This window comes from Austrofundulus limnaeus, unplaced genomic scaffold (assembly GCF_001266775.1).
Source record: "Austrofundulus limnaeus strain Quisiro unplaced genomic scaffold, Austrofundulus_limnaeus-1.0 Scaffold183, whole genome shotgun sequence".
Lineage (NCBI taxonomy): Eukaryota > Metazoa > Chordata > Actinopteri > Cyprinodontiformes > Rivulidae > Austrofundulus > Austrofundulus limnaeus.
The window spans coordinates 90,618-109,410 of record NW_013952585.1 but is presented as its reverse complement, the minus strand read 5'-3'; the positions used below and the strand labels follow the sequence as shown (position 1 = coordinate 109,410).

Here is an 18,793-nt window from a genome sequence, read left to right as displayed (position 1 = left end):
TGCAATGCATGCCACTAGTTTCTCCTGTATGGAGAAACTAGTGGCATGCATTGCATTGAACACATACTTTTTTTCCCTGTGCCATTCCACATTATTACAAATAACTTAATTTCTGGACATTTATGGTTTGATTTTTTTGTATGTATGGATCACTTGGGTTGTTACCGACATCTGGTGAAAATTTCACGTCATTAGCACCTCTAGTAATATATTTACTGAGAAAAATGTTGACGCGTTCAATACTTATTTTACCCGCTGTATCTGTGCACCAACCTTCGTTTATATAGAAACATACTCCGCCGCCTCACACCTTTCCTGACAGCTCCGTCAAGCTAGGTTTATGCTCGACGCGTCGAGGTGGGCGAGAGGGTGCGCGCGCTATAGGTGATGCAATATATGATGCTCATGGCCGTCCCCGTCCCTGCGCGATGGCCCTTTGCGGTGTCCTGTCGCGAGGTCGTGCAACTCCGTATTTTCAAACTCCGCAAGGACTGCGCCGTGGACATCAACAAACAAGATGGACATGTGCAAGATGTTAAAATGTTGGAAGGGTTGGGGAATTGGCATAAAAAAACTTAGATTTTAACTTAGATCTATACGTTACACTTACGTGTTCAGTAAGTAACTTTTAACAAATTCAATGAACGACTAAATTGACTTCAGAATTATAGAATAACACCAAACTCCTCTTTCAGGAGGAACAGTAACATTCATGCTGCTCCAGATGTTCAAGAACTCCACTTTCAGCCTTTTTTTTATGAAAAAGGTTTGCTTTCTTGGCAAAATTCAACTCCTCTATTCTTGACTAACTGCACACTCTGCACAGGATGAGACCTGATAGTGTTGCTGCAGTTTGCTTATGCAGGCATGTGTTGAGAAGTGCAGAAGGTACGGCTCACAAATACATTGTTTTACTACTAACCTGAAGATGAGGCTCGCAGTACTTTCCAGCATTATAAACCCATGTCTCTGCCTCCACACGTAACCTGCAGGGCCATAGAAATTCAGCCCGACTCTTGATCACCTTAGGAGTTTTTGTCCTGTTTTAGGAGGCTGGCAGCTCACAGTGTGTGCAAGTGTAACGTTTACCAGCAGTACTGGATGATACAAAGCTTCCTCTTCTGTTAGTTCTCACCAGTCAGCAGAATAATACTTTTACACCACAGACCATTTGAAACTGAACTGATCTCATCGTTTGTAAGCATTCACAAAAGATCTTTTTCAACATATTAATCTAGTAGATAGAAATTATTGGCAGTGAACTTTACAGAACTGCTTTGTTTTAAGGCAAAGAAACCAAAATCATCTTCTCCATCTATATTCATAACTATTCAACTAAGTGACTGGCAGCAAAGCAGCCTGGTCAGGCAGGCAGCTACTAAGTCTATGGTACTCTCCAGTGAGATCCAGGGTTCCTGTGTAGATAAGGAGGTACTCTTACCAATCAGACCTTCATGATTATGTGCTCAGCGTCGACCAGAGACCAACACAGCCCATTAAGAATGGGCAAAATCACACTTTAAAAATGTTCAAGTGAGAACTATCTGCTCTGAATTCCCAACAAATACCACCCTTTAAGCCCCAAAACCCCAATACAAGAGGCAGAAGTTAACTTCTACTTTTTCACAGCTGTTTTTATAGTTCCCAAGAGTTTTTAGCCTTATTTATATTATTTTTAAAAGGTTTATATGCTGTGTAAGACAATTAATTACAATTTGGCATGCTATTTCGAGCACAAACCACATGGAAACCGCTTGGGGCTTAAGAAGTTAAAGTGAACATGGTGATGCAAACATCTTTCAGTAGGAAATGAAAAACATTTTCTGGAGAGCTCAGGATGAACAACTGGGGTCAGGATTCATATYTCAACAAAGACAAGTGGAGGGCTTCAGGCAGGGAAGCTCAGGTATACAGAARACTCCTGTCAAATTTAGCCAGAGTCTGAACCAATAAGAAAATATTTGTAGAAATGTTTTAAAATGTCGAAATGTCTCAAAATAAAAATGAGTCAATCTCGTAGATAAAAAAAGAATACCTATACAAATGGTTGAAAACACTGCTTATTTTCACTCTACATTTTGTCTGTACCTGTAGTTTGGTAGAGTAGCTCAGAAAACTTTACCAAACTACAGGTACAGTAGCTCAGAAAACTTTAATACACAGACTGAGGCTAAGCAAGAGCAAAATATTAAAAGTTCCTACCTGAACAACAGTGGGATTATCCCCTGAGCCGATAAGATACCGTGGGTTGCTCCAGACGAGCTCGCTGAAGGCCAGCTCATCACCTTTCTCCACAGCTTTCCTTAGTTTTGCTGTTAAGTCCTGACTGCGGGGGCTCTTAAAACTGTTGGCCCGCTCCCGATTAATGGTGTCAACTTCCATGTTTTCAGCTGTAACAAACAATAAGAGAATGTAGGTCACTGTGTTGTACTGTCAGATGCTTTTTTACTAAAGCCAACAGTTTTGACCTGATTTGTACTTTTTTTTTTATAAAAGTCCATTCATAAAACATTTTCAAAATGATTATATTAAACTCAATGCAAAGGGGAAAAAAAAGGCTATGAACACCAATAAAGACAACTGAATAGTGAACATGAACTTTTACCTTTACCAGGGAGCAGACCAGGTTTGACAGGAGATGCACAGGGGGTGGACTTGCTGGGAGAGGGGAAATAATCACAGAGTCCCTTTGCAAACTTCTCTGCATCTTCACGGTTACTGAAGGCTTTGAAGCGAGCTCCCTTCATGGCCTTCACAGCTTGAAGTGCGTCTTTCTTGTCCATGTATACGTGTGTTCCGTCTGAAGCACGGAATAAAAAAAGTTAAGCCTCTGCCTGGCCCTGGTCATGCCAAGTTAATGAAGGACTCCAATAATAGTAGCTGGTTTGGCTAAAATGATATCAGCTTGATCATTTTAACCAGGGACAAAATAATATTCTTTTCATCCAGTCAGGAGATCTTTGATGTGGATTATATAATTTTCAAGTATGGTAAAAATATAAATGATTTATCAGAAGTATTAAGATGTATTTTTTCATGAAAATTATTACAAAAACTTGCTTCTGTTTCATTATGAGGACTGTCAGTCACACCTTCCTAAGTCTGTGCGTGTTTTTCCTTCAGCTAAATCCCTGTTTACATGACACCATAAACCATAGCATTGCTGCTGTATTTTAACCATTCATGTGCAYGACAACAGCAACTGCTTTCTCTGACAGCAAAGTTTTTTGAATCCAGGTTTTCACAGTGGAGGTTTTTGGAAACCAGTATTTTTTGTAATGTTTGACGAAGTACAGCACATGAAAAGCATTAGTCAAAAGTAATGCCAAAAACACACAAGGAAATGTAAATACTGCACACTAGGGAGGAAATATGTCAAAAAACACAGTTAGCAATAACGTGAAAGCTGCAATTAAAAAAAAAGTCCTTCTGAAAGCAACATTTTCCAGACAGTAAATTCAGTACAAATATCATGCTCAGCCTAGAACTGAACACTATATTTTAAATTTATTGTCTCACAAAAACAGGTTTTTTTTGCGATATGCCTATTGCACAGGCATCTTGCAAAAAAACTGTGGAAACTACAATAAATGGTTAGCTCAAATGTTTGCATTTATGCATTTTTTGTCAGCATCAGTCTGGTAAACAAAATGGACCCAAGATCCCACATCAAATCATAACCATTTGATGCAATGAGACATTTAGTTTAGTTTGCTTTTATTTAAAAACTCACTTTTTTAGTCTTTTTTTTATTTTATTTAAAAAGACGATAATAATATGGTGCTTTTCAGTATTTAGGGCATCAGAAAATGTTTTATGGGGACACTATTGCATGCAGTTTGTTGTTTCACTGCTAATACAGCAGAGTGTGTCTAGTTGAACATTAAAATAAAACTTTCATGTTGGAATGGAAATGGTGTATTAGTTGATTTTTTTTTGCTCTGAACTCAACACTGCATATTTAAGTATTTGTCCATTTATTGCAAGTCATATCACCAAGAACTGTTATCACAGGTTTTCCTGATATCGTGCAGCCCTAGCTCATGCAGACTTTATAATCAGTGATACAAACTGATGTCAGAAACACTGGGTTTTATAAAAGTTATCTAAAATATTAGGTTTATATTTTTTAAAAACAAATCTTCAGTTAGTGGCAATATTATATTATTGGTTGCTACTTCAATAAATAAAATTAATATTTTAACAATTTTACTTTTTCTATTGATAGATGAAAGGTTTAATTTGAACTGAGATTTTTTATGTTGTGTTAGGCAAGGTTGAAAACTATGTAAAGATATGTTTATTTTATCATCTGGACCACTTTATATTTTAAGATATACATAAAAAAATGAGGTTAAGAATCTACATTTTAGTTTGTAAAAAGAAATGTAATGAAATTCCTCAAGTCACTTTTCTTTTGCACAAATAACTTCAATAATTTGAAGCATTCTATGTTTAGATTTCCAGAGAAAAAAGGTTCTGTAACCCATCTTTTTTTAAACCATAAATGCCAGAAAACAATGTTTTCTGGTCAGTCTGCCAAGTCAGCATTAAGTAGACAGAAAAAGTCTATAAAGTGCTTCTGATTTAGTAAACATAATAAAAGTCTGTATTGAGCATAAACATTTACAGAATTGATTTTTACTGCAAGTGTTGGTGAAAAAACATTTATCTGACGTGTATTTTAGACAAACTGGACAACTGAGATTAAAACATGACCTAATATAAAAAAACTAAACAAYAGCTGATCTCACAAGTAAACAAACAAGATAATGTTTGGGAGGACTTTAAACTGTTGCAAGATAAAAGTTAAGTTAGGTAAACATATCAAGCAAAACAACAGATATGTCACATTTATTTAAGGCTGAAGAAATGTTGCACACCCTCTCACTGTTGTGATTTTATAATGTTTTTAAAATGAAGAGTATATATAAATTTATAGCAAAAGAAAACAATTTATCTGGCTCAGCGAGTCAATTAAAAGTAGTCTCACGAGTGTCTCTTACCATTTCTGGCCAAGACGTCCTCCCACGGTGGACACACTCCATAAAAAGTTGGAGACACTTGTGCTAGCTTTGAAGGCGTTTCTGTTTTGGACTGAGAGTTACTGCACTCAACAGGGCTGTTAAAAGCCGACCGTACGGAGATCTCCTCTTCCTCTGGTGGGTTTAGACCCACACCGTACCCAAAGTCCATCTCTTCGCCATTGTTCTCAGAGGACCGGCTGCTTGCAGTAACAATGTCAGAGGCATCTTCTGAGGTGGCACCTGACACAGGTTTGAAGTCTCCTGCAGTTTCCAGGCCCAGGGATGAACGGTTGCCATCGGTTTGGGCTGCAACACCCTCTTGTTCAGCGAGGACGCGAGCTAACTTCCTCTCGTAGATGGCTCGGGTGGTAGATGTGATGGGGCCGCACTTGATGCCCGCTCGAACAAATTCCTCACACAGCTCAGCATCGCTGAGTCCCTTCAATCTGATCAGTACCACCTCCATGCTTCAGCTCCCTGTAAACACAATCAACACTTAGTGAATGTGACTAGTGGTCTTTAATGCATTAAACACCATGTGAAAAATAACTAACATTACTTCAATTTAGTGCTGTACACTTTTGAAACTAAACAATCAGAATCAGTATGAATATTTTTTTTATTTAATTTTGTACTGGTAGTCATGTGCTGTATTTGCCAAATTTTGAATCATTATTTCAACACCTGTGATATATACATATTTAACGATAGATCTTTGAACTATACCAGGAGGATTTCACTTTTTGCATTATTAATCCACACTACGTTTTGGTCACTACAAACAAAATTCTAGCAACAAAAAAAAAAAAAAAAAAACAGGTCTGTATTTCTGAAAGCTTTCATAAAACCAAAACTAACAAATTTCAGTTGCTGCTGGCGTTTCATAATTGATTTCTTGTCTCTTTCAATACTAATTAGCAGCCATAATAAGCCTTAAAGACACTGACGTTCCGGACAAATACACATTTTCTTTTAAGCTATAATCACATGTTGTAGCTCGCTCAACTCAATTATTCTTTAGGGTTTTAATAAACAATTTTTGACTTTAAAAAAGCGCTTACATTGGTACCCAGAATTTTATGAAAGCATAACCGACGACACAAAAGTTGCATTAGCTTGTGTCGGCTAGCTTGCTAAGCATCAGAGTCTAGCTAGAGAAGCCGGGGACTTCTTGTGCTAACAACAGGGAAACGGCTTCCGTCAGACAGTTTTAGTTGCTCATGGCCCAAAATATTTAAGCTGACCTACTGAGATAAGTAATTCTGAAGGAGCTGGACTCATCTTTATCATATCAGTTCTTTATCCGCATGCTGTCACGCCCAAGTATGTCATTCGAGGTGTGTTTTTGGACTGCCGTAACAAATCTGATACGTGGTCATGATGCTGATAGAGATCCAAGTGAACGTGATGACATGCATCAATACCTGTGTTCGTATACTTACCAAAAAACATTTCGCTATATATAACGACAGCTTGGTAAAAAAAAAAGAACTCTAGTTCTGCACAAATAAACTTAAAACAGACACAAAGCTGAAGACGGTCTGGAATAGTCTCATTGTTTACAACATCTGATGCGCATGCTCAGTTTTAAGGGAGGGTGTACGACGCATTCAACGACCGTGGAAAACTAAAAATTAACAGGTAATTTATTACATCTCATYGTAAAAATACATCAAATTAACTTAAAAAGACACTATTAAAATATTTTTTGAATATGAGACACTAAGTTATTTAAACTGCGTGGCGACTTATTTTTTTGCACGACATGTCGGTGGGTAGAAGTGAAATGTACGTACTGTAAACGGGGCTGGAACGCAGCACCATGCAATTAAACGGAAGACGTGATGAACCCAGGGAAATGACAACCAGGTGAACTTACGAACAGTTGTTCCCCTGGACATCACCTAAAATGCACTTTTAATAACCGATGACTGGGATGACAGTATTAAACAATATGCAATTAAACATATACACAGGCCAACTTAACATGCATCAAACAAAGCATATAATCGAATAAGAAAGCAAACGTTGGCGTCTGTCTGACGTGTAGTGGTGAGGGAACCAAGTGTTTCAAGATTATTTCGCCATTTGTCCATTCATTGCTTGGTAATTACACAGCCGTCAAAACGGTAAAATTTCGTCTACTTGCTTGTGTTGGACACATAAACATACATGTGTAGATTACTAAATTTTAAATGTATAGATTAAAATGTTTGCCGTCTACCTCCTCCGCCTCTCTCTCCGGCTGCTAATGCTAGCGGTGTTCTCACCGCGACGGTTTCAAAATCCTGAGCGAGGACCCGGTTTGTCCAGCATACTGCCTGAACAAAAATACACTAACATCAAGTCCTCAACGACACGTACAGTACGTTCAGTGAATACACACAAGATAACCGACGAATATTTATGAATGACCTTCAAGTTAAATCATAAATTAAAATACTCTACAATTTGGAAAAGGAAGAACAATAAAACAGCTTGATGCATGTTTACATACAGAACCCAGAAGCATTTTATACAACAGGATATGAACTCATTTTTTTATTTTACTTTCAAACAGTTCTCTTTGCATTTATTGTCCCTTGGAAAAGTCACAAGCATACAGTGGTAGCGGGACAAAAATATTTGGGAAATACAAGGGCTGCAGCACAGTTGCATGCAGAAACAAATCATGTAATGTTCATTTTTACACTCAGGTCTATCTGGAGCTGTAGCAGATTTATTACATCTGGTTATGGAAACTCTTATTTTACCACCTTTGCTATATCAAACAAATATGACTGATTTACAATTATAGAAAAGAGACATATTTAATATATTAACATCTGAAAACACAATAACCCCAAAAACAATTCAACACCAGATGAATTTTTGAATTCAATGTCTTATTTTGTAAATATAGTCAGTACCAATGCACACAATACACTTCTTGTTAATAGAAATTGTAACTTTTTTAGCTTGCTTTGTCAGTYCAGTTTTGATTATCTAGTGTGCAATGTCATTTCATGTGTTTTACTTACAATAAACAGTTCTTCAGTAAGGATTTCCCTCAAAATATACAAGATATTACAACTTGCACACAACCTTACCAGAAACAAAAACATTCAAACCAACGTAGTCATTGACAGCATATCAAAGATTGCTTAAGGCTTTTTGCATTCAAATTACTGCAGTCCATGCTGGACAAATAACCAGGATTACAGTTTAAAACCCAAGGTGATATGATTATGTAATGTTCTAAMATAAAGACTGCATTTTAATAAAAGGCAATCCAAAATATGTATGCATAACTGCATTACTTCTTAATTCATGAACAGGAGTAATACAACTTCTTTACGAACTGTTTAGAAACCATWCGGATGCCTACCCGTTTACGTAAAACAGAAGGGTGGCATTAACAAGCAAACAGGCACAATTAAATGGAAGAACGGGTTGTAGTTTCAGTCAGCAAAAACACTTGTCATAATAATGGAGGTTATCATTAAGTAGCATTTATGCTACTTTTTATCAGTATGAGAAGGAGGACTACAGTTTAGTGTAGGAAACTGCTCATCTATTAGGTAAACTGGCTCGGCAGATTAATCTGAACTTCTACACTTTTATAGCAAAGCTACATATGAGGGATTCCCTTGGAGAGGCTGTAATAAATAAAAGTGACAGGAGCTTAACATAAATACAAACAACAAAGAAAACAAAATAAAGCTATGGTATATAAAGTATTACTCTGCAAAAGCACGTCTGTGCGAAGTTGAGAAATGCCAAATGTTGGCAGCAAATGTAGAGAAAAGAGAAAGAATATGGGGCTTAAAGGTGCCGTTGTGGATAAAACTCCACTTTTTCCTCTAATGGCCTGAGTTAAGTTCTTTAGTTAGGATTGCTGCTGTTCAGATTCATTGTTATTTTCCACCTCAGTGTTGTTTACCACTGCTGGTGAACTGGAGATGTCGTTTTGAAGCCCGAGTTGAGCCAGTCCCTCTGCTGTGTTTGTCCATGAGTTCATTGATTCATGTACTGTTACTGTGTGCTCCTCCATCTGCTTYTGAAGGCTGTCCATCTCCTCCCTGGGAAACAAAGAATAATATTGTTGGTATTTTCACAACTTCTTAGAATTCGTCAGCTCTTCTGATAAGACAATAGATGTACTTGAGTTGCCGTAGACAGTTGTGCAGGTTGTTGAGGGGTTCCTTGTTGACYGATGTTGAAGGTTTCAGCAACTCGTCCAGCAGTGAGGCGGGCACTGGGCAGTCTGGAATCTTAACTGGTGTCACTGGATTGGATGGGTTCCCTTCACTTTTCAGCTCCATGCGCTGCTGCTCCAACAAATTATTACACAATCTTAATCAGACAATTCCTTTTAATCATCTGACAGCACCAGGCAACGAAAGGTGTTTTACCTTCCTCAGACGAGTCTGTTTCAGGTCCTGTTTGAGCTGCTGGTTCTGCAGCAGAACCGTCTTCATGCTGTTTCTCAGCTCACCCACTTTGGCCTGCAGCATAAACTTGTCCTTTCTGGTGCTGCTCAGCTCTTCTTGCACCGTCTCCAGCTCCACCTTTATGTTCTGAGACAAAAAAAAGTTTTTTTCAAATCATCAATCCCTGTGCAACAGGAAATGAGGAAGTTTATTTTTTATTTTTTTAAACAAGCTGTTCACTTYAACAAATGCAACGCCAATTTCTTCTTTAATGTCAAATTATGACTCCTGGTTTGTATCTACTTTCGAGCACAAGAAAAACTTGCCTGCAGAGCTGTCTGCAAGTTGTCCAACTCCCTGTGGTGGCACTGTTCCATCATCTCCAGATGCTGCTTCTGAGCTTCAACCTCCCTCTGCCTCTGCTCCACCTCCCACTTCAGGTCTTCAACCTGAGTCAGCAGTCAGAGGTAGACATAACAGCCACAGAGACACATTTGATCTAACAACGACACGATTTTCCTTATACAACTGCGATGATGAGAGCCGATTTCTGTAGTTCAGATGGAGTATAGAGCGGCCTTAAGCAGGATTTATAAGAAGACTCTGGTCGGTACCTCTTGGTTTGTGAGAGGCTGCTTAGCCAGCTCCTCATCGAGTTGTTTCTGGAGGATCTGGAGCTGACCGTGAGCCTCAGCAAGCTCCTCTTGGAACCTGGAAACATCCTGAGCATGTTGGTCTTCCTGAGCCCTGTAGGAAACGAGAAAAAAATGATTAAAAATCTGTTTTTTWAAATTATTATTTAACATGAATCTTTTGTCTGATAAAATACACATACTGAAGTTTTTGAGCCTCACTCCGCAGAGCTTTAATGAGGTCTTCTTTGGTCTGCAAGTCCTTCTTAATCTCTGACAGCTCCAGCATGGCTGCCCTGTAGTGCCGTCTGTTGTGAGCTGCCTCAGCCTTAGCTGCTGCCACCTAAAGGACACGTCTCATAATTACAACCCAAAAGAACCAGACGTWCAATTCTCCAAATATGAATGATGGAACAATAAAAAGTTAAATGTAATCAGACTTGACATAGAGGCATATTACAGGTCACTTGTTTAATATTTAAAATTAATTATAAATTTAAAATAAATGATTTAATATTTTAAATTAAATTTGCAATTTCATTCTTTAACCGTCAAAGTTCAGCACTTCATCTTCCTAAATGTCAGACCAGAAGAGGTCAGTTTTCTATCTGATACAGGGGAGCAACACTTTAGAATGGATTTTCTCATTTAGCAAAACACACACCTTCTGTGAAACAGTTTAAAAGTTCTTTAAAACTGTACTTAAAGTGTTGTGATTGTGACTTTTATTATGGTTACACATTTCGTTTAAATTTTCATTTACTTATTTTTAGGTGGTATTTCTATTTACTATGTTTATTATTTTTATTGCACTTTTACATTTAATTATTTGTTTTATTTTTATTATTCTTATTCTTATTTTGATCATTTAATAAGTGATTTAAATAATTGATTTAATGATTTTATTGTTGGTTCAATGTATTTTGTTTTTGGTGGAGGCTTTATACAGGGCTTTTTGTCTCTCCCTGCACTGTCATTATCTTTTTTTTTTCTTTAAATTGATGTATTTTCATTGTGCAAGACTAAACTAAACTTGTCATTTTTTCCCCTTAACTGTCGAGAACATTCTTAAGGTGCCATGAAAAATATTTTAGCATATGTTAGCAGAACTGGAAAGAGCCACAGTGTGCTTGTTGACATCACATTATCAAGTAGAGTGTGTCAGAATGAAATGTGAGGAAAAAACTCCAGAAAAAGTTGAATTTGTGTGCCATGCCTTTAACAGATTTACAAAACTCAGGTGTTTAGAGTTAAAGAAAACACTTTGCTGTGACTGACAKCACAGAGCTCATACCTGGTCTTTCAGGTCGTTGACTTTGGTTTTCTCTTTCTCCAAAGCAAGCTGTAGAGTTTGAACCAACTGCTTCATTTGCTGATCTTCCTCCTCTTTCCGTTTAAGAACTGCTTGAACCTGAAAAAAATCACTGTATTTCATTTTTATCAACAACAACAACAACAACAACAACAACAACAACAACAACAACAACAACAACAACAACAACAACAACAACAACAACAAAAGAAATGCAGGTACAGTATTTCACCTGCAAGTTGAGCTGGACCAGATCTGCCTCCCTCTTCGCTAAGGCCGACTCCAAAATGTTAGTATGTTCTCGCAGTGCATTGTGGGACTGATTTAATCCTGCCAGTTTTCCTTTTTCATGTTCCAGCTCAAGTGCTAACTTCTTGTTGGCATCTTCTAATTTCCTGATCCTCTTCTTGAAACAGCGTGACTCTTGAAGCTGTAAAAATTCAAATCATGAACCAGTGATTTTCACAAGTGTAAACACAACTCATATTGTATTGTATTGTAAATCTGAAAATATGACTATGTGCACTTTGACAGAGAAAAAAATCCCAATAAAACTCAAATATCAAACAGACACAAAATTCTAATCTTTTACCTCATCCTCAAGCTCCAGAACCTTCTCCTGATACTCTTCGAGCTCTGTGGACGTGATGGTGATCACTTCCTGCAGCTCCTTTTCGAGCATCATCTTACTTTTTGTCACTGCCAGCAGCTCAGCTTGTAGAGCCTTAATTTTCTCCTGGATTGAAGATAAAGCTCTGATCTATTTCAAGCAGTTTCAGGAAGGATTTTATTTATGACATATTTAAATAGGGGTGTCCTGGATCAAATATATATTATGAAATAAATACACTGTTGCAACATTTTTAAAATAAATAAAAAATATATTTTCTTTCAACTCGTATACATTTCTTAAACATAAAACTGACAAACGTTTCCTTAAAATGTAAAAATGTAATCCGTAGCACAATCAACTAAGCTAGGTTTCGTTTCGTTTTTTGTTGTTTTTTTTAAATTGAGTGGTTGACTCTTCAAGCTGTTAATAGATGACAAATGCATGCTAAAAAGAACAAAAAAAAAAACATACAAACAAAAAATAGCTCTCGTTTTATTTAGAAAATGAGAGGGGACAATTTAGACTGGTTTTCTCTTAATAATAACTGGAACTGGTATCAGTTCCAGTTATTATTAAGGGCTTGTTGAACGAGTACAAATACATGTACAAATGCTGGTATTGGGACATCACTACATCTATAGCAATCTAAATAAAGATCATATAATAAACTTTCAATGCCAACATCTAAAGGCATTAATGCTCACTTCTTATAAAAAGAAAAAAAATTGTATAGGTCYTCTGGACGGGTTCTTCTTTAATGAAACGTTTCGTCTCTCYTCCAAGAGACTTCTTCAGTCTGAGAGTTTCAGGCWAAATTCAGGCTTTTAAGCACTGCCTCCATGTGACTGATACTCACATCACATGGCTATCGTTGACACCTAATTAACATTTATTGTTAACAGGGGGTGGAGTGATACTGGCAATAGCAGCACTGTAGGAGGGGGACAACTGAAAACGGAGGCCCCCACCTCTGTTTAATGATGGACGGTCTTTCTTTACAAAAATGGCTTCTTTTACTCCTCTCTCAAACCAACGYTCCTCTCTATCAAGAATGAGAACATCCTCATCTCTGAAAGAGTGACCGCTGGCCTGTAAATGAGTGAAAACTGCAGAGTTCTAGCCATTAGAATTAGCTCGTCTGTGTTGGGACATTCTTTTGAACAGTGGTTGCTTTGCTTCCCCGATATATAACTGGTCGCAGTCCTCCTGGCACTTAACAGCATATACAACATTGCTCTGTTTGTGCCGGGGCACCGGATCTTTGGGGTGAACCAGCCTTTGCCGTAATGTGTTTTGGGGTTTGAAAGCCACTGGGACATCATGTTTAGAAAATAAACGTCTCAGTTTCTCCGAAACACCCGCAACATACGGAATAACCACTGGTTTGGGTCTGGGTTTGGGGTCTTCATTTTCACCTGAAGGTTGCATTCCTGTCTGCAGACAGGAAACACAGACAGGATTCCATGCAACCTTCAAGTGAAAATGAAGACCCCAAACCCAGCCATGTGATGTGAGTATCAGTCACATGGAGGCTGGGCTTAAAAGCCTGAATTTTGCCTCAAACTCTCAGACTGAAGAAGTCTCTTGGAGAAGAGATGAAACGTTTCATTAGAAAAGAACCCGTCCAGAGGACCTACACAATTTTTTTTTCTTTTTGATTTTTTACCTGGATTACTGAGATGCATCAGGACACTCACTTCTTATAAATACAGAAAAAAAGACTAATTAAGACTACGCTGTACTATAATTTTAAAATAATCACCCACAAACTGTTCTTGCATTATCATAGACGTCTGAATGAATTCTTTAAAGAGCTGTGAAGGTTTTGCAGGAGTTACCTGTAAGACCTGGCTGTTTCCTCCATCTGAAACCTGGGCCCTGAGTTTAACCAGCTCTGCCTCCGCCGTCTCCTTGTCAGTCAGAGCCTCTTGGAGCCTTCTGCTTAAAATGCCCACAGCGTTCTCGTAGGCTTTGTGTTTGGCTTTCATCTCCTTCTGAGCGCTGGTCAGATCTGTTCCCAGTCTCTTCATGCGGACCTTCTGTTCTGAAATGGCCCTATTTTGATGCACATAAGAAATGAACTTGTCTGACAGCAAGAAATATGGGTACAAGATGCCRGTGTACAGAACAAGCATATAAAAAAAGATACAAACACCACACTAAGCATGCAGATTTACATGTTTGTACTTTTCTAAATCATGTGTATGGACTCATATCTGTGACATCAGACATTATGTAATCTGTCCTGCGTTTGCATTTATAAATAGGACGGCAACAAAAATGTGCATCCTCGTCCAAGTCATCACTGTGGGAATTTTTCAGGCTTTTAAAACCTCTTCGCATCACATGACTCACTTTTTGGCTTCGCCCTCCATTTGCTCCACCTGTTTCCTCAGGCCCTCGTTCTCTTGAGTCACTGCTGCGAGCTGGCTCTGATCGAACTGCAGAGACTGGGTGAAGAGGAGAAACCACAGATTCCCTGTCAGCGTACAACACTGCTCAACAAGTTTCATTTTGAAAATGGGATTTAGTATTAAACCGATAAATTACAGTACCTGAATCTGGGTTTCTAGTTGATCCCTTTCTGTCTGAATGGCTTGAAGATGGGCCTCCATGTTACTGATTTGCTCCTGGACTCTCGCGACCTCCTTCTGCAAGCGAGCCTGCTCCAGCTCGGCCTTCTGTTTCTCGTCCTGGGCGCCCAGCACCTCCTGCTTCAGGTCCTTCACCTCCGCCAACAGACGCTTTTTGGTGGACTTCAGCTCATTAATCAGCTGGTCTTTGGAGCTGGCATCCCGGCGGTAGGCTTCCACCATCACCTGTGAAGTCAGCCACATTTCTCGAATTCTGAACGGTTCACACAGAACTCATGCTGCTTTTAGAAAAACAAAAGATACGAGTACGGTGAACCTCCTGCAACGTCAGATTGGAGATCGCAAACTCAGTCGTTCACAGATTTTTCTAAATTAAAATCTAATAATTTCATAGAAGCTGCAAATATTCACAGCAGTTCTCTTCTTTTAGATTGTTTTATACAATGAATAGAAAGAGCTTGTGAAAATAAAGTGCTCACCAGAACACACCAGTTTGATGGACAAAGACAAATTTTTGTAACGACTTTGCAAAAGCACAAGTCTTGAAGAGAAAAACAATAGATGACAACACTTCTGTCATTCTGTCAAATAACTCCACCTTCTTCCTGACAGCTCGTCACTGCCATAAAGCAACCACTGTTAAGTCCAACAAGCCCCGTTAACCAGCACTTTGAGCATTCTTCAGAAAATCTGACTGCCATCTGCTCTGAAATGCATCCTCCCACCACAGCGTCAGCATTAGCCAGCTGGAACATTTATGACAAGTGTGTCTACAATGTACAGGCAGTCTGCAAACGCTCGTTCTCTTCCTCCCTTCTGCTAGTTTTATTTAATGAGAAACAAGTTTATACACTCTCCAGTAAGACAGGGACACATTTTACCTTTTGCTGCAGAAACTGCTCCTTTAACTTCTGAGCTTGTTTCTTCAGTGTGTTGTTTTCTTGTTGTAGAGTTTCAACCTGTAAGGTAACAAACTGGTTTCTATGAGAACTGTTTTTAAAATGTCATTTTAATTTAATCTGAACTTGTATTTTCTATAGATTGATGGGTTCCTAGAAAACATCTTCTTGACTTATAAAGTCAAATACTTTACAACAAATATCAAGTCTTTTTGTTGTTTGAGTGAATAGAACAGTGTTTCTGTCATTATGTACCTGACTGGCTTTGACTTGGACTTCTTGTCTGAGCTGATCCAACACGTCTGAGGCCACCAACACATCTTCTCCCAGTCGCTCAGCACCCTCATCGAGTTGGCTCTTCTCAGCCCGGGCTGCCTGCAGTGCAACCTCCAGGACTATTTTCTCATTCTGGAGGAACTGGATGTTGTCATCCTTAGTGCTGGTTTCTGCCTGCAGCTCAGCCAGCTGAGCCTCCAGCTCCAGGTACCTGGCCTCCAGCTGGTTGATGGACTGCTCTTTGGTCTGTAGGCTCTCCTGAGTTGCTGTCAGCTGGCGCATCAGCTCCAGGTGTTCTTTTTGAAGTGACTGCAGTTGTACGTCTTTTTGGGAAAGTGTCAACTTCACCTTTAATAAAAAGAAAAAAGCGTGACAGGCGGTTTATTCCAGAGTACGGTCCATATTTGCAGCTCCTTCCAGAAAGAAAAGGAGGTATTGTTCAGTTTGGTGTGCCTACCTGCTCCAGCTCCCTCTCCAGGGTGCTGGCTGTGTTGGCTAATTTTGCCAAGCGATCTCGCTCGTCTTCAAACTCCTCCAGTTTATGCTGCAGATCTTCCTCCACCATACTCTTGGCATCCTGAATCTGCTTGTAAGCAGCTTCTTGGGTCAGCATGTCTGCCTACATCAGACAGTAACAGGATGTTAATGTACAATTCACAATCAGATATTTTAAAGGGATCCATGATTCGTTGTAACCTTACTTTATTTAATAAACATATATTTTAAATGTAAAATAAATACTGTAGGCTGTTTAGTTTTTATCATTTTTAAACTAGAAGTTTAAAAAATATTACAYGGACGGGGCCATTTTATTTACATGCAAAGCATTCTGGGTAAATGATGACATCAACTAGGTCATCGGTGCGAGGCTGCTAGCGAGCTATATCCACCCTGAAGGTTAATATTGGACAATATCTGATGATCGACTCTTTTAAATGAAACCAGAGAGCGTTGACAGAGAGGAGAAGGTAGAAATGACTCAGCCTGTAACTGAAAATATGGATGGAGGACAACAGAGCTGCTTCATGGAAGAATCTCAGCTTAGCCTGTTAGCTTTAGCATTAGCCCCGACGCTATCACCATATATACAGTATGTATTAGCTCAGCGCTACATATTCTCCTCACTGAGGTCCTCCATCCACATGAAAGAGAGGGGAAGGCAAAAATGACTCAGCCTGTAACTGAAAATATGGATGGAGGACCTCAGTTTAGTTTGTTTGTCGCGCTAGCATAGAGCTAATACATATAAGGTAATATAGCGTCGGTGCTAAAGCTAAAGCTAACAGGCTAAGCTGAGGTTCTTCTTCCATGAAGCAGCTCTGTTGTCCTCCATCCATGTTTTCAGTTACAGGCTGAGTCATTTCTACCTTCTCCTCTCTGTCAACGCTCTCTGGTTTCATTTAAAAGAGCCAATCATCAGATATTGTCCAAGATTAACCTTCAGGGTGGATATAGCTCGCTAGCAGCCTCGCACCTATGACCTACCCATGTCATCATTTACCCAGAATGCTTTGCGTGTAAATAAAATGGCTCCGTCCGTGTTAAAATATATTTTGAAAATTTTACTAAACTGAACATCCTACAGTATTTTTACAGTCTTTATTTTACAGTTAAAATATATGTTTATCAAATAAAGTCTAATGTTACAACTAATCAGGGATCCCTTTAATAAACCTTTGTTTTTGTTAACTCACAATACTAAAAGCCCAGGAATATTAAAATAAAGTGTCACAAACCTAATGATGGCAAAGGAACAACGAGAGAATATACCTCAATGCTCTGCAGCTGTACAGCAATGCGCTCTTTTTCTTTGATGGAGCGATGTTGGGTCTCAGTGAGTTGATGAGACAGAGTCACATTTTCCAGCTTCAGATGCTCCATAACACCAATCTGGCTCATCTGTCCAGCCTTCGACAGAAAAAAAGCCAAAGTGAGCAAAGCCACATGTGATACCTCAAACTGTTTGCTTGCTCAGTGCCCAGCACTTGTCTGCGAACGTTTACCTGCATGTTAGCCATCTCGCTTTGCAGTCGCACTCTTGCCTCCTGGGCCAGAGCTAGCTGCTGCTGGTACCACTGTCGGACCTGCTGGAGCGAGTCAATCTCAGCCTGAGAGGTCTTTAGTCGGCTCTGTAAGGTGCTACGCTCCAGCTGCACTTGCTGAAGCTGACTCTGAAGGCCACCCATCTGCTGACGCAACTCATGAACTGCATTAAAGAACCAAAGCATCCACCATTTGTAAATATAGTCAAGATTACCCACACACAACTCCAAGGCTGTCCATTATTCACCTGTAACGTCCCTCGATGTTACAGAGTTTTGCAGCTCCTCCACTTTCACCATCAACCTGTTGTACTGGTCTTCAGAAACCTTCAAGTCGTTATTTAGAGAAGTCAAACTGGCATTCTTGCTCTCCAGGCTGCTCTGAAGCTCCACCATGGCCTTTTCTAGATGGCTGCAGTTCTGCCGCAGTGTGCCGACCTCCGTGGTGAGAGCACTCTGCTTCTCCTGGCTGGCTTGAGCCTCTTCTTTCCTGGCCTGCAGCTGAGCATTCACTGTAGCAAGCTGGGCCTGAAGCTCTGTCTTCTCCTTAAGAGCCTAGAGGAAGAGACGAGTGGTTACAGCATCATCTTCCTCAGGTGTGCAGGGTAATAACGCTGCAAACGGTGGCATGAACCTGTTGGGTAGCAAATCCTGAGCCATATACTCAACTCCACGTATGACTAGTTTATTTCAGTTTAATGTGTTTGTCTTTTTGCTAGGACTGATAACATGTTATAGGTTTAGAGTGCCTGTGATATCCTTTCTTTGTAATAATCATGAATGCATTTTTGGAAAGACAACTTTGATAAAATATTGCAAAACAAATTCCACGCCACTGAGATGAACAGTTGTTGCGGCATTTGCATGTGAAAAAACAGGAAGTGATGTCAAAGGGGAATGTCATTGTTACAACAGCTAAAGGGCTCGACACACGGGAGGCGACGTCGCTCGCTCTCCATTCATTTCCTATGGAGCCTGTGCGGTGA

The 18,793-nt window shown here is 39.3% G+C and overlaps 2 protein-coding genes across 7 annotated transcripts in view; both read right to left on the bottom strand.

The window, feature by feature from the left end:
• The window catches only part of ankle2 (ankyrin repeat and LEM domain containing 2), a 20,855-nt gene extending 13,585 nt beyond the window's left edge, over positions 1–7,270 (bottom strand). Inside the window, exons 1-4 of one of the 4 annotated variants that reach the window (XM_014018086.1) lie at positions 7,252–7,270; positions 5,007–5,504; positions 2,606–2,800; positions 2,203–2,390 (exon numbers count right to left, since the gene is read on the bottom strand). In XM_014018086.1, the coding sequence (XP_013873540.1) occupies positions 2,203–2,390; positions 2,606–2,800; positions 5,007–5,493 (870 nt within the window). In that variant the 5' untranslated portion in view covers positions 5,494–5,504; positions 7,252–7,270. Of the gene's footprint in view, positions 1–2,202; positions 2,391–2,605; positions 2,801–5,006; positions 5,505–6,275; positions 6,360–6,469; positions 6,584–7,251 lie in introns of those variants that run through there. The other 3 variants (XM_014018087.1, XM_014018083.1, XM_014018084.1) reach the window with 3 other exon arrangements.
• Positions 7,271–7,553: 283 nt separating this feature from the next.
• golga3 (golgin A3) overlaps positions 7,554–18,793 on the bottom strand; it is a 25,385-nt gene continuing 14,145 nt past the window's right edge. For 2 of the 3 annotated variants that reach the window (XM_014018080.1, XM_014018082.1), the window contains exons 7-24: positions 18,056–18,362; positions 17,769–17,971; positions 17,536–17,673; positions 16,223–16,384; positions 15,745–16,113; positions 15,472–15,549; positions 14,552–14,815; positions 14,352–14,446; positions 13,835–14,051; positions 11,976–12,143; positions 11,616–11,813; positions 11,366–11,482; positions 10,275–10,414; positions 10,054–10,186; positions 9,766–9,888; positions 9,422–9,586; positions 9,171–9,337; positions 7,554–9,088 (exon numbers count right to left, since the gene is read on the bottom strand). In XM_014018080.1, coding sequence (XP_013873534.1) covers positions 8,896–9,088; positions 9,171–9,337; positions 9,422–9,586; positions 9,766–9,888; positions 10,054–10,186; positions 10,275–10,414; positions 11,366–11,482; positions 11,616–11,813; positions 11,976–12,143; positions 13,835–14,051; positions 14,352–14,446; positions 14,552–14,815; positions 15,472–15,549; positions 15,745–16,113; positions 16,223–16,384; positions 17,536–17,673; positions 17,769–17,971; positions 18,056–18,362 — 3,237 coding nt within the window. In that variant the 3' untranslated portion in view covers positions 7,554–8,895. The remainder of the gene's footprint in view (positions 9,089–9,170; positions 9,338–9,421; positions 9,587–9,765; positions 9,889–10,053; positions 10,187–10,274; positions 10,415–11,365; positions 11,483–11,615; positions 11,814–11,975; positions 12,144–13,834; positions 14,052–14,351; positions 14,447–14,551; positions 14,816–15,471; positions 15,550–15,744; positions 16,114–16,222; positions 16,385–17,535; positions 17,674–17,768; positions 17,972–18,055; positions 18,363–18,793) is intronic. The other variant, XM_014018081.1, reaches the window with a different exon arrangement.